We start from the raw sequence: 25,736 nt of genomic DNA on the forward strand, positions 1-25,736 counted from the left end.
ATGAGCTGGGAAGACAGAAACTTGTTCTCTGCTCTAATCACAGAGTCTAGCACATCTCTGCTTTGCCCCTCTCCCTTCATATATTTGTTCAGAGTTGTAAGACAGCTTCCGTCTAGCTCTGATCAATGACAAAGAATGGAAGAGGTAAGCAGAGTAAAAAACAGCACCGTACAAAGGGGAGCCTTTGCAGCGATGCTGTTGGCAATCACCAGAGTGCCCTGTTTTGATAAATGGAGTGTTAGGAAGGAACTAACAGGTGCTCAATGTTGAAACCACAACAGAAACTGCTCCCAACCTGCAAATAAAATTATGGCTGCCGAATGGGGAACAGAGCACAACAGTCACTCTTCAAAGGGAACATACCTGTGAACCACAGTCTAGGTAGGGCTGCTGAGGAAAGCGAGAGAACACCAGACTAAGAAATTTCTTGATGCTGGAGTGTTATGTTTCCTTTTGTTATGTGGAGACTGCACTGAGGTGATAAGGCCAGATCAAATCTCCCTCCCAATATGGCCGCCTCCTCTAAAAAAAATCCTCAAAAACCTCAATGCAGGTAACAAATGGCTCCCTCTCCTTTTCAAATATTGCACTGCCCTGACCCTGCTGTTCAGTGATAATCTACCTAACAGTTGGCTTGCTACCATGGTAGTTTAGAGCCCCTGACTAAAGGAGAGGATCTACACAGGAGAGACATGGTCAGGGAAAGAAGCCGTTCCTATCTACCATACAACAGTTCTCAAACCAACACAATTTAAAGGGAGGAGTACTGTCTTGGGAAAGCCAGGACCACGTATGTCTTCTAAATACTGAGGATTTGGGGTGGGTGGCTCAGCCGTTAAGCGTTTGCCTTCGGCTCAGGTCATGATCCCAGGGTCCTGGGATTGAGCCCCGCATCGGGCTCCCTGCTTCGCAGGAAGCCTGCTTCTCCCTCTCACGCTCCCCCTGCTTGTGTTCCCTCTCTTGCTCTCTCCGCCAAATAAATAAATAAAATCTTTTAAATAAATAAATAAATAAATAAATAAATAAATACTGAGGATTTATGTTTCTCAAGGTCCAAACAGCTTAAAACAGTTCTGTTTAAGAAGTGGATCTCTTAAAAGTTGGTTTATTTCTTCAAGTATCATGTATTTTGTCTCTTCCCTCCTGTGGCACTTACTCGTGGACTGGCCACACACAAAAAAGATGGCAGTTCAGTGAGCAGGCAGCAACGAAGTGAGGAGGTAGCTGATCTCCGCTGATGGATGACCTGGTCTGAGTAGCCACTCACTGCTTTACAGTGGCTGCTGAAAACCAGAGACTACAAAACAAAAATGCGAATTAGTGCCATTGGCAAGTATGTTTAATGCAAGCAAAATGGAAAAAATGTCACGTATTAAACATCTGACTTAAACACATTCTTCTTAGTGAATATTATTAATTCTAATAAATAATAAACCAGTATTTAGAACCAAATGTATAACATAGTCAAGGTTCATGCTAATTTTGAAACATGGTTTTTATCAATATACTGTAAGCAAGTGGCATTCCTAATTTTATCTTTTTCTGGAAGAGATACTGCTAATTATAAATACTGAGAACATAACTTTCATTAGGCAGAACAACGTATATGTGGGGGGAAGTTTAGTTCATTTGTTATACCACGGATGCGAACTCACATCGTAAATTAAAAACATGGTGGCCAACAATATTTCCTTCTAAATTTTTCTTCAAGGCAGATTTTTAACTATTTTATTTTTAAGTAATCTCTACACCCAACGTGGGGCTCGAGCTTACAACCACGAGATCAAGAGTTGCATACTCTACTTACTGACTGAGCCAGCCAGGCGTAAGGCACATCTGTTTAGCATCACACATGTATATTAACAGCGCAATGCACAGCTGACCCTTGAAGAACATGGGTTTGAAATGTGTGGATCCACTTATACATGGATTTTTCTCAAAAGTAACTGCACAATACTGTAAATGTATTTTCCTTACAATTTTAATAATTTTCTTTTCTCCACCTTACTTTATTATAAGAATACAGTATATAACACATACAACATACAAAATATGTGTTAACTGGCTGCTTATGTTATTGGTAAGGCTTCCTGTCAACAGCGGGCTACTAGTAGTTAAGTTTTTGGGGAGTCAAAAGTTATATGCGGAGTTTTGACTGCAGAGAGGGGCAGCATCCCTAACCCCTGCGTTGTTCAAGAGTCAACTGTAGTTCTAGCAAGGTTAGCTGTTTCACGTATTCAGTGGTATCAATACAAGTGCTCAGGAAAAAGGAAACAATATTGCTTTAGTTCCTTTATCTGACCATTTTTTTAAAAATATAAATTCTTCATTTATGTTACCATATCAACACATTTTAACAGACTAAAAGCTCATACTAAAGCTTCAGTTTATAAGCATTCATGCGAAAGATTTTTTCAAAGTATGGAATGTTGGGGTGCCTGGGTGGCTCAGTTGGTTAAGAGTCTGCCTTCGGCTCAGGTCACGATCCTGGGGTCCTGGGATCAAGCCCCTCGACAGGCTTCCTGCTCAGGGGGGACCCTGCTGCTCCTCCCTCTCCTCCCCACTAGTGCCCTCTCTTGCTTTCTTGGTTTGTCTTTCTCTCTCTCAAAATAAATAAATAAAATCTTAAAAAAAAAAAAAGTATGGAATGTCCACATAAAAGAATCTGTCAGTGGGATTACAGTGCTCTTTAGTGCAAATGCAATTCTTTCTTCAGTGCATTAGACATTTTATCTTTTGATCTTCATTCTTGATTACTTCACTTTTTTTCTTAGTTTTCTCAGAAAGGCAGGTTGGTAACCGAAATGCCCATACAGATGAAGATAATACATATACAAGGTAGGCGAATTTATACACTGGTGTAAGGTCAAGAAAACAAACTGCAAGATGAACAGTAACCAGGACTCTGTACAGAAGAATAACAGTCATAATTCTAGTACCAAAAGATTTCAGGACTGAATCTCTTCAAGGCTTCTTTGTTCGTAGAGATCTTTTCCCAAAGTAAATGGGCTCTTCAGGATCACACTTTGAGAGACGCCATCTTAAAGCTGTCCAGCAGGGTATGTGTATCACAATCTGTTTTCCAAAAACCAATCAGCATTTTCTGAATAGTGGTCATGAACAAACTGAAAGGCCTGAACTGTTTCCAGGAGAGTTGGGCAGTCTCCAGTGGTTTCTAACCACACTGTACGGAAGTCTTTACAATGCTTTATTACAACATTGGGTCCACGTAGCTTTGACATGTTTGATATTCTCCTCTAGATGTTGATGTCCCTGTCATTACTGAGAAAAGAATTTTAACCTTCTGATGGTTTTTCAACAATATCTGCATTCTCATCTGTATGTTGGCTAGCATCTGCATTTAAGTTCATCTGCCTTGCTACCTATTTATGCCCATTACCTTCTGAATGCCTAGGGTGAGGACATTACAAAGATTATTAGACCAGGTATCACGCTGTTCTTCCAATACTAGATACTGGATACCTAAGAATGAACACTTAAAAAAATTCCTACTCCTAAAGCACAGATGAAGGTAGTCAATCTTGTTTTTGGCAAGCACATATTCTATTATTGGTGGTAAGCCCCCTTGCGCCTCCTAGAGGGTGGAGAGAAGAGGTAAGAGTCTAGTAACTATGGCTCATGTCATCGAGCTACAGGAGTAGTTCAGACTGCTAGTTAGGGTGTCTACTGCCACCCAGGTGGCTGAGGCAGCAGCAGTAGAGGACCTAAAGACCTCTGAATTGTCTACTAACTTCTATGAACAGTAACTAAACAATGTCTCTGCCAGGGATCTCTTAAAGTCACCCTCATTTTAAGTATTCTCAAATGGCAAAATTCAATAAAGCCTGTTTCTTAATTCATTCCTAGAATATAAAGGTAAAAGATGAAAGAATGAACATTTCCGTCAGTAATTTTCTCTTCAGCATTATAGTTATTAGTAAGAAACGGTTACAACATTCACTGTAGGGAGTCCTTTTAACATAATATGTTATTTGTGACACCTTTCTGGAAAACATCTAATGATAATTCTACTCCTAGGGGTGGTCATTCCCAAATTAAAACATGTTCACTTGTCTTACATGAGCTAGGTTATGATGTATTCTCAGTGGAACTCACTAAAGGCAAGGTGATTTGTAGCTTTCTGATTTTAGATTTAAAAAAAATCACTAGTTCAAAATGCTCACACACAGCCTTAGCTTCAGAGAAACCCTGGCCACTCCCAGCATATTTACTCAATCTGTACTTTTCTACATTATTTTCTCTTAACATTGGTTCCATCAATTCTTCCTTAGTATAGGTGGTCCTTAATACCACACTACCCACATTCTCTTCACATAATGACATGAACTACCAGACACTGCTACCTACAAAAAAATTTAATGCTTAACGCAGAGGAACACAAAGGACACCTTAAGCACCACTGCATAAGATGCTTGGGTGAATAGGTACAGGAGGGACAGAAAAGAAGGTTCATTACTACATTAACCTGTTTTGGCCTAGAACAAATTAGGAAAAAAAGACACAGAAAGTCACACTATGGGAGACATGATTGCGTTATGATGTGGGCACAGGTTTTGCTGTTCTGTTGTCTCTTCCTCATGCTCTTGAGTGTCTTCATTACCCTGTAGGCACTGACAGCTGTGTGTGTCTTGCTACCAGAACCACAATATGCACATAACAGAGAAGTTAGGCTTTTGTAAAGAGTCTTGGCAACACGCAAAACTCTCAAATGAAAGTAAGTAGGGCAGGAAGACCGATCCCACAGCTGTAAACTTCTTGCCACAGTATAGCACAGAAAACACACAGATGTTTTTCCCCTCAGATACAGACTTACCCATTTAACAAGGGGCCATACTTTATCCTCCATGTCTTGTTTAAAATTAAAAGGAGCGTTTATGTTACCATTAGGTCTTCATCACCCAGAAATTAATTTTCTGCTTTTGTTCTTAAAAAATACATCAAACATGGGTACAGGGAAAAGGTCTCACTTTATTATTATTATTATTTTGCTTTTTAAGTTTTTATTTTAATTCCAGTTAGTTAACATACAGTATATAAGATTCAGGTGCACAATATAGTGATTCAACAATTTCAAAAATCACCCAGTGCTCATCACAAGTGTACTCCTTAATCCTCATCAACCTTCCCCCAACCCCCTTCCCCTCTGGTAACCGTCACTTTGTTCTCTATAATTAAGAGTCTGTGAGGAAAGGTCTCACCTTAAATGAAAGGGCATAGTGCTTATAGATCAACTGCTAGACTAAATGGATTCTATTTTCAGATATTTTAAGTGACCAAACAAAAAGAGAGAAAATAAAGCACAGAAAAACCCTGAATACAATGGCTTCTCAGAGCTTTCCACAAGAGGCGCTGGCAGCCTTCGCGATCTCAGGAAATAATGACATATATAAATACTGTAGTTGCAAATTAACATTTAGCAGATGAGTTTTTGAAAACTTCCTATTTGGGATTCTTCATCAATAGCCAGTCAAAGCTCTCTAAGCATTTAATAGAGAACAGTGCTTAAAACTTAAACCATACCACTCTTTTCAAAAACAATTCTTTACGTTTAGATCCTTTTGTACATTTTAAACTGCAAAATCTGAACTGCCCCCAATTTTTATGAGATAGCTCACAAAAGCTGTGGAGTATGTAAAGCTTTTGACACACATGATGCCTAAGTGGCCCATTACCATGACAACAGTTTCACTGAAACAGAGTTAGGAGATGGAATCAGTGCTGGTACAGGTTTCCCTTGCTACCCCAAAGTAGAGAATTCCTTTGAAAACTTTCGTAAGCTGACACAGCATAAAAATAAAGAAGCAATTACCATTAATCTATATGGAAATTTTTTTGAGCATTACCAGACCCCCAAAAATAACCTCTTTTAGGCTTTTCTGATATCTTAGGATGCACAAAATAAACTGAAATAAAGCACAGATGCTCACACACACAGTTCAAAGCTATGGCAGCTCAAGGTTGAGCACAGCTCCTGGGGAAGGAGCTCGGCGGTGCCACTCTCACTGCTCCAGTGCACAGAGCTCTGTAACGGCTCAGTGCCAAACAAATGCTGAACTCTAGTTCTACTTTTTGTCTTTTTTTTTTTTTTGGTAAAAGCAAAAGTCCTCCTCAGACTTCTTTTGATTCGTAAAACAGGTACAAAAGTAGGTTTTTTGTAAAAGTCAAGTGGCATAACCTTGAACTTTTGAAGTGGGGGACGCCTTGTAATCTGCTTCTGCCAATCATCATTTTTAACTGGATATAGCATAAAATCTGCTTTCCCTCCCCAAAAGATCACTACACATGGTATATATCCTATAGATTCTGGATTTTGCCTTTATTCTTCTAAGCAAAACAAGATTAAAAAGAAGAAGATTCTTATGTGTGAGACTTGTACTCTTTAACCCCTACAAAACTGTACAAGAAAGGAGTTCTGGCCAGAGCTCACAGTGGGGAAGGAGGTGTGTGAGAATGAATTTATGAAAAATTTGAACTACTATTCCTTCTCAAAATTCTCACCCGTAAAGCAGGGTGGAGCATAATAAAATTAAGTGGAACACAGTGAACCATGCTGGCTTTTGTTCCACAAGTATCACAAAAGAAAGAAATATCAGACAAGCATTCACATCAAGTAAGAGGGTTAAAAAGGCCCTAAACTTTGTTTAAAACGCCCCTAAGTGTCATTCGATCTGTGTCCTTAGCCTAGTTCCTTCATGTTTACATATCATCCCAAAGCCAGTATTATGAGACTAGTACTTCCTTGACCTCTGTAACACAGAATTCAAACCTAACATTCACTGCAGAGTGAGAACAAGGGTTTTACGGGCACCCCTGGAAGAAAGCTTCTCACTGCCCACATTCATTCATATTCACAGTGGGAAAGAATGAGGTGAGGACTGGGTTAGATTGCCGAATGACTCAGTAGTATGGGATCTGAGGTAGCTGAACAAGATGACAACATGTAGCCAAGTCAACACTCATTACCTGTCTTCTTAGAGGAATAAGAACAAAGCCTTTACCTGATCTGATGGTAGGAAGCTGTATTTGGGAGACAGGCTGCTGGAACAATAACTACCACTCTTTATAAAACAAATGAAGGCGCAGAAGAGAATGAAGAATTGTCTGCAATAAGAGGACAAAGCTGCATATGGAAACATTAATTCAAAGCTAATGTGGTAGCTCCAAAGGAATTTTACTTGAAATTGTCATTTGAATAGTACAAGAGAAAGAATTCTACACTTGCTTCCAATTTTAGCATTTCCTCTTCTCTTTGCTCTCAGGTCTATACACTCAAGAATAACCCCAAAGGTGCCTGGCTGGCTCAGTCGGTAGAGCATGCCACCCTTGATCTAAGGGCTGTGAGTTTGAGCCCCATGATGGGCAGAGAAATGAAGGAAGGAAGGAAGGAAGGAAGGAAGGAAGGAAGGAAGGAAGGAAAAAAAAGAAAAGAAAAGAAAAGAAAAAAGAAAAGAAAAAAGAAAGAAAAGAAAAGAAAAGAAAAGAAAAGAAAAGAAAAGAAAAGAAAAGAAATACCCCCAAACTTCACCTTTAAAAACGGAACTTGAACATGGAATCATTCCTATGTTCTTTCATCAAAACTTTGTTGTTGTTTTAAAGATTTTATTTTTTTAAGTAATCTCTATACTCAACGTGGGCTCAAACTCACGACATCAAGATCAAGAGTCGCACGCTCCACTGGCTGAGCCAGCCAGGTGACCCACTCCCCCCAAAACTTTGAAACACAATTGGTATTTACCTTGCATAAAAACAAGGCTATTCCACTTTTTAGGACTACAAAAGAAAGCAAAGCAACGAGTTGGAGAAATAGCATCTCTTCATAAATAATCAAGGTTACATAATCAGAATTAAGGTGGCAAATCAAATGAAAATGCAAGATACAGAATACAACAGAGATTGCAATGAAAATATTTTGCCTACAAGGACTTTGCAGTGAATTTCTGCTGAAGATGAAAGCCAGATATCATCCAGTATTTAATATTCTCCCCAGCTGACACTGCTGTGGCTAATAAAACTGTGAACAAGATGAGTGACACGGAGTGCAGGGAGAGACACCAACAGCCTTTAATCAATTTAAGAACTTTCATGATGTCACACTCAGAACCCATCAATAGCCTAGGCCAAAATCTCAGAACTAGGAATACCAGAACAAACTTTACAATGAAATACCCAATATAAAGGCATCAGCCCAACAGTAAGAGGCTCTGGTCATTTTAAGATATGTTCACAAATTCTTTGGTAGCTTTCTCTTTAAAAGGTAGAGCCTAGTTCCTTCCCCTCTCCTAGGATTCCTAAAACTAGATCGTAAAAGGCACTGTGCCTCTTCCTCGCTTGCTCTCTCTCTCTCATCACTTACCCTGGGGGAAGCCAGCTGCCATGTCATGAGGACACTCAAGCAGCCCCATGGAAAAGTCCACACAGCAAGAAACTGAGGCCTCCAGCCAATAGCCAGCATCACCTTCCTAAGCATGTAAATAAGATACTTGGAAGTAAATCCTATGCTCTAGCCAATCTTTCAAATAACTGTAACCTTAGCTGACATCTTGACTGGAACTTTGTAAGATTTTCTGAGCTACACTCACCTAGCTAAGTTGCTCCCAAGTTCCTGATCAACAGAAACTGCAGGGTAAAAACAACTGATGTATGATAAAATCAATGAGTGATCAAACAAGTTACCAATCCCACATTTCTTGACCTCCAAAGGAATGTTAGAACTTTTCACAAAATTCTATTTTAAATACTGATGTTATAATTTTAGGCTGGAGAACATTCCCTCAGATGAGAATACACATCAAATTCCAAAGGGAAAACCAACACAAATACAATACAAAGCACCACTATTAAATCATTCAGGAAACATTTACTTAACTTTTTTTGTGCAAGTCCGCAAAGACAAGAGGGACTATATAAAATATACAAACACATGAACTGTGTTCTCACTTGGGGAAGAAAAAGGAATGACAAAACAATAAAATAAAAAATAAAACGAAAGCACTGCTTAGTAACACTTTCTTTTTTCATGTTAAGCTTAGTTTCAGAGCTTCTAGAATTAGCAAAACTTTCTTTGTGGTAGAGAGTACCTTTCCATTAATTATAGAGCTCCCACCAGTATTTACTGGAGTTTTCTACCACATAAAAAGGGTAGTTAACCACTTTGCAATCCCCCCAGTCGTCTCTCTCTCACGTTCAATTTCCTTCTTTGCAGGCTTCTTCCATTTTAATCTTCAAATCTGAGTCTCCTCTCCCCTACAAACTCAACTTTGACTTAAACCCAGTGTCCCTCCTGAAATACTTCCCTATTCTTTTTGACTGTCACACTTCATTGCACACTTCATGTGCTCTCTACACTTTCTAACCAGAATCCCTCTCCCTGTAAATCCCTCCACCTGGGTCTTCTGTCTTCTATGTACACTCACAACAACAAAAGCTACTAATCTTATCCCGGTGTATCTGCTTTAAACTTAAAAAAAGAATTTATCATTCTTTTGGATCTTCTCTTGAACTCTGGGTTTTGGAAGTGATTCCTTCACTGACAATAATCATCCATATCCAAATCAGAGTCCCTTGACCCTCTCTTTAAGATTTATTTATTTATTTTGGGGGGGGGGGCAGGGAGAGAAAGAAGGAGAGAGAGTCTTAAGTAGACTCTGCACAGGGCTCAATCTCACAACCATGATAGCATAACCAGAGCAGAACTCAAGAGCGGGGGCTTAACCAGCTGTGCCACCCAAGCGCTCCACTGACCCTTCCTCACATTTAGTTACTACCATTGCAACCTTTGTTTAACATCCTCCTTGGGGCGCCTGGGTGGCACAGCGGTTGAGCGTCTGCCTTCGGCTCGGGGCATGACCCCGGCGTTACGGGATCGAGCCCCACATCAGGCTCTTCCTCTGTGAGCCTGCTTCTTCCTCTCCCACTCCCCCTGCTTGTGTTCCCTCTCTCGCTGGCTGTCTCTCTCTGTCGAATAAATAAATAAAATCTTTAAAAAACAAAACAAAACAAAAAAACATCCTCCTTAACACGGACCCCTGGTGTCCCGTCTTTCGTGACATCACACACTGAGATTAATCTTTATTAAATACCAATGACCGAGATCCCCACTGCTGTGCTTGTGATTTGAGTGATTAAGTGGCCTTCCTGAAACTGGCTACCAAATTACTCCTTCCAGTGGCTTGATAGTAGCCACCAAAAGTTTATTTCCCCAAGACTACAACTATAGCATCTATATAATAACATAAGCCAAAAAAAGGCTAAAACTCCTGGTTTAATATCTGAACCCCAACAGACTGGCATTTAAAGACTCCTACAACTTACCTTTCTGGCCCTTTCTTTTGTTTAGCTCCAGTCTTTAACTTGGTATATCCTTCCTCTTACCCAGATCTCTATCACTCAAAGTCCAACGAAAACAACATTTCAGACACCTGGGTGGCTCAGACAGTTAAGCATCTGCCTTCACCTCATGATCTCAGGGTCCTGGGATCGAGCCCCATGTCAGACTCCCTGGAGCAGGGAGCCTGCTCTTCCCTCTCCCCTGTCCCTCACCCACTCCTGCTCACTCTTCCTCCCTCTCTCTCTCCAAATAAATAAATAAAATATTTAAAAAAAAATAAAAAAACACCATTTCTAGAAAGACTTTTTTGTCCATTTCAATCTAAGGCGATTTCCCATTCTGAACTTTACCATTAATCATCCACCATCAATCTGGCAGTTAATTATGTCTTCTTTCAACTCTTATCTTCAGTCATTTTTGTTTTTAAAGTCTTTCTAAGAGACGCCTGGGTGGCTCGGTCGGTTAAGTGCCCAACTCTTGGTATTGGTTCAGGTCACAATCTCAGGGTTGTGAGATTGAGCTCTATCCCCGGCCCCACACAGTTGGGAGTCTGCTCAAGATTCTCTCTCTCCCTCTGCACCTCCCCCTCCCACCGTGTATTTTCTCTCAAATAAATAGATGTTTTAAAAAATAAAAAATAAAGTCTTTTAAAATGTGTGTGTTTTTACTACATGCATGAATGATTTTTCAAACCAGAAAACAGGGACCGTGACTGCTAACACACCTTGCCCACAATAGACACTGCTGACTAACAGGTTGGTAAACAACAGTAATTACATATGCTCTCTGTGGGAGCAGACTGACATTGAAAGGAGGCAATTCTAAAGGTAGTCTGACCAGAAAAAAAGGAGCATCCGACAACCCCTGATCATTAAGCCAATATCACATTCTACCACCAGAGATTCATTCGATCAGTCAGGTCTTCTGACATATAGACTGATACACCCATTCACTCCAATTGGCCTTAGTACTGAACAATTAAAAACAGCATTAAGAGAGAAAAAGAAAAGGGTGTGTCAAGAAAAAGGAGTACTTCCCCCAGTAAATACTGGGTCCTCCTCTCTATCACCATTCCTTACTCAATTAGGCTTCTTTTACTATCTAGACTAGTGGTCTACAAAGCTTCATATGCAAGATTCACAAGGTAAATAATATTTACACATTAGTCCAAGTGTATCATTTTAAAGAAAATAATACACAGGTATAGTCAAAATGGATTAAATATATTTTAATAACAGGGGGACATAATCAAAAAACATTTGGGGACCAGTGGCCTATATATCTACAATGCTTAAGAGTTTAAAATAAGATTTATAAGCTGATTCTAAAATTTACATAAGAATGCAAAAAGCTAAGAACAGCCAAGGCAATACTGATGAGAGATGAAGCTAGAAGATCTGTGCTGCCAGTCATCAAGACTTATTATGAAGCTATAGTTCGGACAGGGTGGTACAGTTCAAGGACAGCAAAATAGACCATTGGAACAAAAAGCGCCCAGAAACAGACTCATACATATACAGCCACGTATCTGGCAAAAGTGATGCGGAGGGAAGTAAAGACGATCTTTTCAATAAATGGATCTGTGTCAAATGGATATGGATATCTATATGTAAAAAAAAAAAAAAAAAAAAAAAAAAAGACAATCCTCACCACAGACTAAAACACCACCACAATTCCCTGTAGATTGGAATGTGAAAGGTAAATAAATAAATAAATAAATAAAACTTTGGGAGAAAAACGTAGAGGATTACCTTCATGACCTTTGTATATAGGCAAAGATTTCTTCAACAAGACACAAAATGCTAACTATTTAACAAAAGACACCACTGAGTGCAAAAGTAAGCTGCAGAACAGAATATCGTCTGTGATACATAAGGACTACAAATCACTATGAAAACAGACAGCCTCACAGAAAAATAAGCAAGATCTTGAATAAGAGTTCATAAAGGAGGTTATCCAAATGGCTAAGAAGCATTAGGAAAGGTTATTCAACATCATTATTCATAAGGGAAATGTAATTTAAAGCCACAACGAGATAAAACCACACAGAAAGGCTGCTAAAATGAACAAATAATACAACATTCTGGCAAGGATGTGGAACAACTCGAACCTCTAATATGCTGTTACTGAGAGTGAAAACACTGATACAATTGTTTAAGAAAACTGGCATTATCTGTTGAAGATGACCATATGCATACTCTATGACCCAGCAATTTGATTACTCGATCTATACCCTACAAACTGCATGTGAATTTTCACTAAAAGATGTTTACGGTAATACTCACAACAGTAGTATTTGTAAAAACAAAAACTAGGAATCACCCAAATATTTGTCACTCACAACAGTAGTATCTGTAACAACAAAAACTAGGAATCACTCAAATCACGCACAGTAACGCTTGGGAAGGCAAGGCAGCGGAGAGGAAAAGTGAATGAAGTGGGCACAAGGGACTTCCGGAGTTCCAGGAGTGTTTGTGAAGTAACTCAGCTCTATGTACACTTATGATCTGTGCACTTTCCCATATGCATGTTAGTAGCTCTAGAAGGACAGCTAAGGCAACAAAAGAGAAGATATAAAAAGTTTAATATGCTGGGGCGCCTGGGTGGCACAGTGGTTAAGCATCTGCCTCCGGCTCAGGGCGTGATCCCGGCGTTATGGGATCGAGCCCCACATCAGGCTCTTCCGCTATGAGCCTGCTTCTTCCTCTCCCACTCCCCCTGCTTGTGTTCCCTCTCTCGCTGGCTGTCTCTATCTCTGTCAAATAAATACATAAAATCTTAAAAAAAAAAAAAAGTTTAATATGCTGTATTGATTACTTCTGCCTCTCTAATCTACTTGGCTTGTTATTTACTAAAGCAAAGCAAATGCTCATCTTTTCAGAATCAAGTTAGCTGCTTCTGAGAATCATAAATTCAAATAGTTGCTAATTAATTTTGTTAGAAAAAAAAATTTTTTAACTTCCCTAATAACTTCATTAGGGTACTGGTTATCATTCCCAAATTTTCTTCCTACCCCCACAAGCTTTAAGATGGACCCCACATTTATGTCTGTCTTTTTCTAATCTTTCAAGACTTTTCTCATCCTTCTTAAGTTTGTAATTCACCATTTGAATTATAGCAAATAATCTCAAGTTATACTGTCAGGACATTTACTGAAAACAGTAAGCATAGTTAGTTATAAGTCTATTTCCTGTGAAAACAAAAAACTCTGATTCCATATGTGCATTCAAGTCTCGGAGAAACTTCTGAAAGTGAAACTCTTCCTTAAGTTTCAAAAGTCAGTTTTGTTCTTACTATTAAAAAGAATGATCCAGAATCTTCTACATGGTGACTCTATTTTTCTAGTCCTCTGACTATTCTAATAGTATGAGGTCATATAATGTTGCATTTTTCAAACTGTGATTAGTAAGGGTCATGAAATCATTTTTTAGTAGATTCTAACCTAACATTAAGAAAAAAAAGAACAAAAGAAAAAAATCAGAGTTCATTGCACATGAAGTATTGTTTTGTGAATATTTTGTTATAAAAATTTATGTACATGTATTTAGTATTTCGTTTATCTACGTACTTACTAGGTGGTGATATAAAATATTCTTAAAAAATATTCTTGAGCTATGGTCACACTTCAAAAGCCACAGATATAATGGGCTTTATTATATTTTTATTAATTGTTACACATGGAGTCTCAAGAAAATAATTCTTTATTCAGAAGTTAGGTCAATCTTTAAGACTAGATACCATGTAAAGATCATTCTGCTTGGTTGAAAGCAACAAGTTCTTAAAACAGATCAACAAACTCTGGCAAAATACACTGCCTGGTTGATATTTCAATATATACCTGTTGGGAGATAAGGATGATGAAACCAAAAGCAGAGCAGTGTTTCTACACATACAGAACTAGCTTTAAGTCACCTGCGACCTACTGGTTGTGTACATGGTAAGCCCCTATGAGAGCAAATGTCCATCCACAGCATGAAATAAAATTAAAGAGGAAATGAAAGTGAATCTAACTTCAATGAGATAACCTTACAGATTTCACTACCAATTTCCCATAAGGCATATGGCCCATACCTGAATTTCTCAGGAAATTCATTAACTGATACAAGGACCTCACTGAACAGACACAATGAATACACTACTGTATTTTCAGAAAGCAGAAGAATACAAATAAGGGAAGGAGGATCTTTGAGTGTTTAGTAAGATGCAGGTGTCTACATAAGAAGACATAATAAACCCATCGGAGAATGGTGCTTCCTGTACCAAAAATAAAACTAGCAACAATTTATAACTATATAGTAATATAAATTACCAGATGTAGGTGAACCAGTCTACAGGAAGTTAAGCAACTCTTGACCAGCTACAGCAATATTTCATTAGTAGGAAGTTGCCCTGCCACCACTGACTACATTATTCCAACAGGACTGGAACCTAATTCTATTCTCCTTTCTGAATTACCGATCTTCTCTCCAGAGTCCAAAAAAGCACATGGAGCAATGCTTAAGAAACCAATTGGGAAAAGAGAAAGAAGTCACATGGGTTCTTCAGTGTACAGGGGGCAAATACCAGATCCAACCAAAGAATATCCAGCATTCAATAGCAATGAACTGTAAGACTAATGACCCATTACATTTTTTAGAGGACCCAAGGAAAACATCCTGCCTTCTTAAGTTTTAATTTTGTTGAAGGACTGTAACATATAGATATACAAATCTCTTTTCAAAACTCTCCAGTGTTACCCATTTCATTCAGAATAAAATCCAAATCCTTGCAAGTACTGATCTGGACCTACATCTATAACGTTATTTCCTGTCACTTTCTCTCTCACCTACTCTACAATGGCCAGAACAACTATATGAAAAAGTGTTCAACATCATTATTTTTCATGGAAATGCAATTTAAAATCGAGATAACGAGGTAACACTACAAATGCAACAAAATGGACTGACAATATCAGGTACTGGCAAGGACGATGAACAGCAGCAAACTTCTCATATTGCTAGTAGGAGTATAAATTTCTAAAACCATTTTGGAAAAAGGCTTGGTAGTGGCTACTAAATCTAAACATACATATACCTGGTGATACAGCAATCTCATGCCTAGATATAAACCCCCAAAAATTGGTGCTTACATTTATCAGAAGACATGTACAAGAATATGCATTGCACTTTTATTTACAATAGCCCCCAAGTGGAAGCAACCTAAATATCCACGAACAGTAGTACAGGTTAATAAATTGTGGTCTATTCGGACAATGGCTTACTTCATAGTATTACAAAAGAATGCTACAATGCAATGTGGATGCATCTCACAGACATAATATGGACACAAAAATGCACATACTGGATGATTCCATTTACATTAAGGTCAAAAACAGGCAAAAATAATCTATGGTGATAGAACAGTTATTTTGTTGGTTTGTTCTGAAATGGAGGTATTAAATGGGAAGATGCATGAGGGAGACTTCTGGGTGCTGGAAACGTTCTATACCTTAATCTAGGTATAATCTAGTCGTTACGTAAGTGTATCCACATTGATAAATTCAAAGAGTTGTACATTTAAATTCTGTGAACTTTACAGTAAAGTTATATACAAAATATATATTAAATATACACACATGCACACACACTATATATCTATATATCTCCATACATCTACAACACGTCTATGAAGTGATAGTAAGTTATGACTCAGTACACCGCTCCCACTCCTCTAGGAACTTTTGGCTCCATGAGGTCATCACTGACTTTATTATTCCTTTGACTGATGCAAAGAGAAGGGAAGTGAGTACTACTATGGAGAGCTGAAGCTGAAATAAGTGCTTACCTTTAACAAAGGGCAGCTGCAAAGGTTGGGAAAGGAGAGTGGAAAGTTAACCCCAAGAAGGAAATCCTTGTTTCTCAGATATCTCTGCTGGTTCTCCCCTTCTGGCTCTCCCCAGGAGCGCAGCTGATGGAGCCTGTAGGAGGCTTTCAGAGACAGGAAAAGAGCTAACCATCTGAAACAGACCACAGCAGACATGCTTATTCAGTGCTCCATGGAGGTTTGAGGGTAGTTCAGAGCAGCGAGGAACCTTGTCTTTCATTTATGTGTCTCTTTTGTACATCTTGAGCATTTTAGAAACAGTTCTTCCCTACTTTCAGATGAAGCCATTTCACACTTTTCTTCTATAAATTCTATCTCTGGCATGACCTGGTTTCCTACTATGAAAACTAAAATCTTCTGTAAAGCTCCACTCAGTATTAAAGAATATTTAACTCTATCACAAAAATTCTATTACAAAAACATCCTCATAATTAGGGAGATAAACTTTTCTAACAAGGTCGCTATTTATTACATAAATACAAAATAACAACTTAAGTGAAAACCATTATTCCAAAGAAAAAGAACACAGAACTAAGTTTCCCAGAATACTTAAGGCAGGCTATGCTGCAATCACTACCAAGTGAAGGACTCACTGGCCATCATCTGCCCTGCAGAAGCAAATACAACACAGAAGACTAACTAGAAATTACGAAGACTTAAAGACCTTCTGGTAGCATTTGGGGGGAGAGCCGAAATAATTTGTATTTAAGGTATATCATGAAGCATCGTGCGATTATTAAATGATCAAAAGAAAACTGTGTTTCCCTTATAAAAATCTTTACTCTTAACAAGAAAAAAATAAGAGGCTCCAATATTAAGTATTTAGTTTCACAGTTCAAAGTCTCTGCCTGTTTATTCCCAACTGCTCTCTCATCAAATTACACAAACTTCTCACCTGGCCAAAAGTCCCTGAAGCATGAGGTTTGCCATTTCTGCTGGAGATACATCAATAAAGCGAAGGAAGGAGAAACAGCTTTCTTCATTAACACCTGGAATACCAATGAACAAAGTTAAACCCAACAGCAAGCCAAGAGGTAACAGTCAACTAAAGTTACTGAACTGCTGTCTTTCTGTTCAAGAATGAAAAGGTACCTAAAGGTTCTGACCCAGCCACTATGATGAAAGTCAGGGTGTCACATTTGTGTACTACAGTCGCAAGCGGGAGAGGCAGACCTACGAGATATGGCATATATGGGCCAGAGTGGAGGTGGCTCATCAGCTACCTTTGGGCTTTTTGGATCCTCGGCTAATTGCCGTTCTCTTTTCATCGTGGCAAGAAAAGCATAGAGTTGAAAGATCCTGAACCTCTGCCTCAATACCATGGACAATGCTCAAAGGTGAGCTGCTCCTTTCCCTTAGACTAAAGAGGAAGGAACTAAGTCACATTAATGAAAGTCCTGCACTGTCTCTGTCAAGTTTCAAGGGTGTAAGAAACTCTTAAGAGGCAGGTATAAAATAAAGATGGAAGGTCAATGTAATAATTTTTCATTGCTTCTTGTTATAGCCACAAATCATAGCATCTACAAATGAAGACAACTAATTTACTTAAAGCTTATTAAGACTTTATAAATAAAGACCTAGCGTGCAGGCAAAACCATTGCTAATTGAAAATCAATCACTCAGCAAAACAAAGAGCATCCTACTAAATCCCTGGCATACTTTCCTTCCCCCAAATCAAAACACCTACCTTTTCTGTGAAAGAGAGACTGCTGGATGTAGTCTGGTGCAAACGGAGAAAGAAGAACCCTTAACCACCTGTAAAATCAGTAAATAAATCAAATCCAAACCTAAATATAAATACTGGGAAATGAACTAGATTGGAGGTCCAACACTAAAAAGAATCTTTTAGATTTGAAACTGTTTCTACTTTTAAGAGGTCTGCTGCCATATTACCAGGCAAAACTCATGGCATGTACCAAGTACAGTGCTAAGTAATTAATATAGATAAAAGGAAGTAATACAAGTTCAAAGTAGTCTCATTTCATTTCAGAGAATCACAGTTCAAAGCTGTAAGTTGCCATATACCATATGAAACAGATAGCACTACAACTCTGGTCTGTTTCCCCCTGCCCATCTAGTTGAGTAATACCCTGGGAGTTATCACAGACAAAGATTTTAAAAATATTTATTTATTTTACAGAGAGAGAGAGCATGGGAGCAGGGACAGAGGGAGAGAATCGCCAGCAGACTCCCAGCTGAGCAGGGAGCCAGACACGGGGTTCAATCCCATGACCCTGAGATCATGACCTGAGCTGAGATCAAGAGTCAGAGACTTAATCGACTGAGCCATCCAGGCATCCCATAAACAAAGAATTCTTATTAAACCCAAGAAATGTGTCTCAACTTCAGTTTCATTAGGCTAAATATTGTTGATGATTATTTTGGTAATGGTGCTTATATTTTTTCTCTACAGATGGAACTTTCTAAATCCATGATTCTCAAATTATGATGTGCACAAAAATCCTTTGGGAGCTTGTTAAAAAATCCAGAAGCCATGCATATCCTCACTCCCATGTGTAGAATGGACCTGCACACTTCTTCTGAATGGAACTCATCTCTAGCATATTACATTTCACCTTTAACCAAATCCGTCACTGCTGATTCTGGGAGGAAGGTAAATTTGATTAATCTGAAATCCAATCAGTTCTCCCACAAGTGCTATTCCAAGTATAAAATAAGCCACTGAAAAACAATTTCAGTACTGGAGCAGAGACATACGGTGTTCTGTCCTCGTACAAGTACATATATGCACACACGTGCGCATTCCCCAATCAGAAAAGCAACCAGAAGTGGCTAGAGCTATTAAGGTCATCCAATTAAACACTTGATACTGCACAGATTCCTACTCACAACGTCCCTCAATAAATAGTTGTCCACCCTAGGCTTAAATACCTTATTGTTGGGGAACTCAAACACTCTCCACTAAACCCCCAAAAGCACTAAGCCGCAAAACCCCAAATTACAAAAACACCCTAGAATAAACAGATATTAGTATGTGCTCACCTGTCTCGTGAATGGTTGAAGACCCTGATCTGTCCATGACGGTAGATAAACTTAGAAATCTGGTATGGCTTTAGGGAAATATGAAATGGAGACCAAGTTTCTTGTCGTTCAAATAACTCTGGGTGATTACACACCTAAGAGAAAGGAAAATGACAAGACACCACTGAAACATGCAGACATCACTCTCAGAAATGTTTGGGGCATCCCAAACATTTAATGCTTACCTTTGTGAATATATACTTTCTCATTTCATCTCTTTTTAACAGCCTTTGCTTATCTGACCAAGGTTAGAGCCTTCTTCTTGAAATGGGTTAATGAGACAAGTCCAAGGCTGCTGACCTAAAATCTTACCTTTCTAAACTGCATGACCAGATTCATGAGGCTGCTGGTGGTGGTCTGTGCTTGCTGGGTAGAGCCCATAGAAGACTGTAATAAATCCTCAATAGAAATTTTGTTCTTTAGTGCCTGATATAGCAGCTTCTGTCGGCTGGTCAGTTGGCAATACATTAGAATCTCAATCTAAAAATCAATGAGGACATTTATATTTTGAAAACCAGTTTCTAAGAGAATTCAGTATCAGCATAAGAAACACATGCAAGCCAGATTATGATTGAACAGACAATATACATATCTCTAGAAACTCACTATCTCTATAAATTTGTGATGTGGCTAATTATCCAGAAAAATATTCTTTTCTTGACACTTTTCCCTGTCACCCACTCTACATGCTCGCCCTGAGAAATCTCTTCCATTTTCAATAGCACCAACTGTAATCCATTGCAGCGACTTGCAAAAACACTTTCCCTAATATTCCCAGCCCCATATTTTCAACTACCCATTACAATCGTACCACTCAGAGTCAGCACGGAAAAAAAATCTTTTCCAGAATTTACTAAATTGATTACAGCATTACCACTCACTCAGTCACCCAAAAACAAATTTCAACCAGCTCTGATTTTTCTCCTTCTCATGCCCATGTTCTATCATTTCCTAAGTCCCTCAAATCCACCAGGAAATTAACCTCTAATAATCATCCTTTCTGACCACTCCCATTGTCTTACTGCAGAATCTCATCATATTAGACTGTTACTATCTGGGGGAAAGGGGGGTGTGTCTTCCTGCCTATACAGTCTTCAGTGGTTCTAAGAAACTTTCCATACAAATATTATAAGGTGATTCCAACTGCTAAAAAACCTTCAATGTACATTACTGTCTATAGTAACATATTAAAAATTCTCTGGTAGGAAGAGAAGGTCTCCCATACTCTAACCAACCCTACTATCCCAGTCTCATCACCACGTCCTCCTATATACCCTAGCAACAATGCTCTGAATAAAGTCTGCTAAACATGCTACCTATCTGAATGTTGCTCTACCTTTGTTCACATTGCTCCTGTCGCCTAACACCTGCTTACTAGTTTCCTAGTAAATGCCAATTCATTATTCCAGACCTACCTCACAAGTCATCTCTGCTTTAATGCCTTCTCTAACCTTCCCTAACAGAAGTACTCCCTTATCTGTGTTCCCATTGTACTTCACATAGATAATCACTGTATCTCTTCTGATACAGTATTAGTTGGTTATGTATTCATCTCCCTTGGAAATCTGAATAGAACCTGGATACTACATCTTTATATATCAGTGGCTAGCAGGCAATAAGAGTTTAATAAAGAAATATACTATTTAAAAATAGATCAGAAACAATACTGATGTTTAAGAAATCTTGAGGAAAATACTATGCACAGTGATTAAGAACCATACTACATCTTCTGATCACCTCCCTACTCACCACCAAATAACAAAAATTATGACACCGCTATAGTTTTTTAAGCCCTTTCTGATATAAAAGGATTCACTGTTTTATAAAGTATTTTCCTTCTATCAGGTATATCTGTGCAACACTGCTATTTAGTTAAAGTCAGCCAGGTTCACAAAATAGTCATCAAGATTTCTTAAAAATAAATAAAACGAAGGTACAAAAAGGTACTCCACATTTTAAAGGTGTACATCCCCACCACAATCTTTCAAAGTGAGTTACTAATTTCAAAATAATCTAACCTTTTGGCAGTGATAAAGGAGAACCACCTGATATTATCAAGAACCTTGAGAGATGCCTTTTGGGTAGAAAGAAGAATTGTGAGAAACAGGTGGAATCTATGGTAGATGGGGAAAAGAAGGACTGGGAACTGGGAGGAAAAAAAGAAGAAAGGAAAATATAGGGAGGATTCACAGAAGATAAGAAAAAAACAAGAGAAGTTTGGTAAGGATTCAAAAAAAGATATTTATAAATTAAAAACAAAATTTTTTTTAAATTTAAGCTTTTATTTTTAAGTCATCTCTACACCAAACGTGGGGCTTGAACTCACAACCCCAAGATCAAGAGTTGCACTGACTAAGCCAGCTGGACACCCCAACAAACCAAAATTATTGGCTTAGTATAAGGAAAAAATATTAAAACCCGAAGCACATTAAGCTTCTAAATCTAATGCTTAGCTTACAGAAATACAGGAGACCACACAACATGTTAGACAACACCACAATGATGCAGTTAGCAAAATCCTACATGTGGGAAACTCTATAGGACAAATAACTCAGTTTCTTCAACAAGGGAAAAAAGTAGGGAGACTAAAAGATAATTAAGACACTTATCACCCAAATGCTATGTGTGGGCCTTGCTTGGATTCTGATTTCAAAAATCTTTAATTCTTTAACAGAGATAGAGGGAGGCAGAGAACAGAACTTGGAGGGACAGAGAGGGAAGAGAGAGAAACACACACCAGGACAAATGGGGATAGCTGAGCAATGACTGGATATGTGATAGTATAATGGAATTACTGTCTCCTTTAGCAGAGGTGATAAATTAATTTATTTTTTTTAATAAATAATAATAAATAATTATTTATTTATTTGACAGAGAGAGAGAGAGAAAGAGCCAGCGAGAGAGGGAACACAAGCAGGGGGAGTGGGAAAAGGAGAAGCAGGCTCCCAGTGGAGCAGGGAGCCCAATGCGGGGCTCGATCCCAGGATCCTGGGATCACGCCCTGGGCCGAAGGCAGACACTTAACGACTGAACCACCCAGGTGCCACCTGGTTATGTATTTTTAAAAAGACTAAATCCTTAAAAAAAAAAAAGACTAAATCTTATAGAGTACAGATGAAAATATTTGTAAATGAAATAAAAGACATCTGAGATTTGCTTCAGAATAATCTAGAGGGACGGGGATGGAAATGAGTTAATCACTGTTGAAGCTGTATGGTGGTTACAAGAGGGTTCATTATACTATTTTTTCTACTTTTGTAATGTCTCAAATTCACCATAATAAAAAGTATAAAACAAAAAGAAGAAAAAATATTACCTGCCTTGGTTGTCTGACTCATTTTAAGTCTTCTTTGATCCACTCAAGTTTAACGGTCCTCTCTCAATCGAACTAATCACCCTTCAACTAAACATTTACCAAGGAATTTTTTTTGTCCTGGAACCCTAAGGTGGTGCCTATTAAGGCTTAAACTAATGAAGTCTTCTTTCCTTACCTTGTCAGACAATTCATTTTCTACATCTTTCTTGATTCTCCTCAGCATAAATGGCTTCAAGATCATGTGTAATCGAGAGAGTTGATCTGAAATGCCAGGAGGCCCCCCGACAAATAATACATTATATTGACTTAACACAAACAAAAGAAATATCATGATCTCTCACTAAAATGTCCCTATACTTTTTGGCTTAATGAACCTTTGAAAGAAGACTAAAACTTAATTTTTTCCTCAAGGAGGAAACCAAGGAGTCTGAATTTCCATAGCATCCACCTATAGTTGATGGGGCAAATGCATTTTTCTATCATTTACTCACACCAGCAAGGACAACTTTATTTTCATTCGAATTCACCTTCAGACTGTTTTAGGATCATTTTATCAATAACCCTGTTATTGATATCTGCTCTCTGGGCCTCCCAGTGTTCCTCTAAAATCATTTTTTCAAAGTATGTCAGCAAATTAACAAATTGTAGTATAAGAAATGACTTTAGGACTTTTCTAATAGTTGGTAGATGTCAGTTCATATCTATGTAATAAACACTTCATTACTCTCTTAAAAGATATTATTCAACAAGGTCAAAAGTATTGATAAATTAGGTTTAAAATATTCACTGTAGAAACAAATCCTAATATGTATTAGAAAAATCACAAAAATGACCCCTCTAATATTTGTTTTTCTCACAGGATAAAAAACCTCACCTCATTCCATAAGGAATATCATTCTGATATGAATTTTTCAGGATCTACATGGAAAATGAGGATTCTATAAGCCAAAATGTGGCACTTTTTGAACTCTGCCTGTTCTACCTTGATTCAATAGTCAACAGTACAGCAGTATCACCTGTATTAGTCCTTTCGGCTCTTTTAAACATGAACAAAGCACATACTTAATAAGAGAAAAAACTACCCCCCGCCCCCGATCCTTCTATGAATACTGGAAGAAAAACTCTTTAATAGAAGAAAATATTCAATTATGTGGTAGCCTACACTAATAGGCAGAAAGAAAGAGAGTTCATAAAAGCACTCACTCTCATCAATTGCGGATTTGTTTTCGGCGTGGCTCTCAATGTCCTTGGAAAACCATTCATTAAATTCCTCATGTGAATCAAATAATGTTGGCATAATGAAATGCAGCAGAGCCCAGAGCTGGAAACAGAAGAAATGTGAAATAACTGTAGAACAACAAAATGACAGTGTGTGAGGATATGACAAGGGTTTGGAGAGAGTGAAAGTTGCAGGTGTGTGTGTGTGTGTGTCTAGGAACAGATGTAAGTGTGGGCAAGTGGGCGAAAAAGAATGAGTGTGGAAGCACATGCCTCATCAACCAACCCTTATTTTCTAAGATGCAATAGCAAAATGAGATTATTTCTCAATTAATTTCAAACTAAAAGTCTGAAAGTAAAAGTCCTGCTCATATTTTGCAATGGGATAGTTTTAAAGATTTTATACATTAAAAAATCCATTTCACAACCGAACACAATCTGAACTCGCATAACTTGCTAATAGTAACTCTTAATCAGGAGTCAGTAAATTATGGCCTATGATGCCAAGGCTGGTTTGCCAACTACTTTTATAAATAAAGTTTTACTGGAACATAGCTACATCTATTCCCTTATGTGTCATCTATGGCTGCTTTCACATTAGAATGGCAAGGCTGAGCAGCTGCAATAGCAGCAATATGGCCTATGGTGTAAAATATTTACTATCTGAGAAAAAAATTTACTGTCTCGCTCTTTACAGAAAGTTTTCTGACTCCTGTTCTAGATGATCATTTATCTTTTCTAAATAAGGAATTTTAGCTCCTCTCAGTGCCAAAGAATATTAACCTTTTCATTCTGTCACAAAAACATCTCCGCATTAGATAGGTAACATTCCTAATGTAGTCACTATTTATTCCATAAATACAAAGGAATACATTAATTTATTTGCCCATGCCAGAGAATAATAAAATAGGAATGATGCCCAGAAAACCCATTTAGGGCAAACTATGGTCAAACTCTTCCTTTTATGTGGGGATTATAACTTGTACAGAGCAGTTAATATTCCAGGTGGGCATGGGAAAAGAATTCTATTCCGTGCTAGACCCATTCTGTTTAATGCAGACAGAAAACTGAAGCCTTTACTAATGCCTACCTCTGCCATGGTGTTCTGAATTGGGGTCCCAGTTAGCAAAAGCCGATTCCGACACTGGAACTGCAAGAGAATCTTCCAACGAACACTGTTCAGTAAATGAATTAGAAATTCCAAGTTAGCAGTAAATCTTTCTTCACCCTACTAAGATCCTGTATTTCTAAACATGCTTTCCAAAAAACTGCCAAACACCCAGAATCAAGTACTCCACCGTGTACACATTGAAAAATATTATTCAACAAAGCTGAGGACAGAAAATGACTCCTGCATACAGAAAACATGGTATTCGGGTTTAGAAAAAATAGCTCTCAAATGGGCAGAGTAGGATCCTTTCTGGCTTAACAAAGTGCTCTACTACCTCTGGTCAGTTTTGTTGACACGAGCCACTTAATTATAAGGTATTTATCTGTAGTAGAAAGCTTTACAATTATTAATCTGTGCGCTTCCAGTGTGAGTTTAGAGAGATCAATGGAGAAAGGAGAAGGGTGTGAGAAGAAAATGCAAAAGGAGTATATTGCTCCCAGCAGTAAGCATGTCCTACTTCAGAAGAGCAGAATATGAAGTAATGACCATCAGAGGATAGAAAGTACCATCCTGTCAGTTAAAATGGATTTCCAAGAAAGTCTTAGGGGCTCACCAAGAGTTAATAAAAATGCATCAAATGCAACATTTAATACCACTGAGTAATACTTTAAAGTCAAACACCAACTTACTATTCAGTTTGTTACTTTGAAGGTAATAGAATATTTTAAACATGTAACTTCCAATAAAAAAGATCTTGGGGCTCTAATAACCAATCAGGGACTAGGACAACCTGCATAACACAGACAGAACCTACAATCTATAAAATGTAATATTCTACT

The 25,736-nt window shown here is 38.2% G+C and overlaps 1 protein-coding gene across 3 annotated transcripts in view; it reads right to left on the minus strand.

Annotated features, from left to right (window-relative positions):
- INO80 (INO80 complex ATPase subunit) overlaps positions 1-25,736 on the minus strand; it is a 128,966-nt gene that overhangs the window by 42,514 nt on the left and 60,716 nt on the right. For all 3 annotated transcript variants that reach the window (XM_026479989.4, XM_026479987.4, XM_026479988.4), the window contains 9 exons: positions 24,877-24,961; positions 23,772-23,889; positions 22,744-22,829; positions 19,565-19,732; positions 19,214-19,347; positions 17,898-17,965; positions 17,106-17,199; positions 16,172-16,343; positions 1,157-1,297 (listed from right to left, as the gene is read on the minus strand). In XM_026479989.4, coding sequence (XP_026335774.1) covers positions 1,157-1,297; positions 16,172-16,343; positions 17,106-17,199; positions 17,898-17,965; positions 19,214-19,347; positions 19,565-19,732; positions 22,744-22,829; positions 23,772-23,889; positions 24,877-24,961 — 1,066 coding nt within the window. The remainder of the gene's footprint in view (positions 1-1,156; positions 1,298-16,171; positions 16,344-17,105; positions 17,200-17,897; positions 17,966-19,213; positions 19,348-19,564; positions 19,733-22,743; positions 22,830-23,771; positions 23,890-24,876; positions 24,962-25,736) is intronic.

The sequence above is a fragment of the Ursus arctos genome, unplaced genomic scaffold (genome assembly GCF_023065955.2).
Source record: "Ursus arctos isolate Adak ecotype North America unplaced genomic scaffold, UrsArc2.0 scaffold_36, whole genome shotgun sequence".
Taxonomy (NCBI): domain Eukaryota; kingdom Metazoa; phylum Chordata; class Mammalia; order Carnivora; family Ursidae; genus Ursus; species Ursus arctos.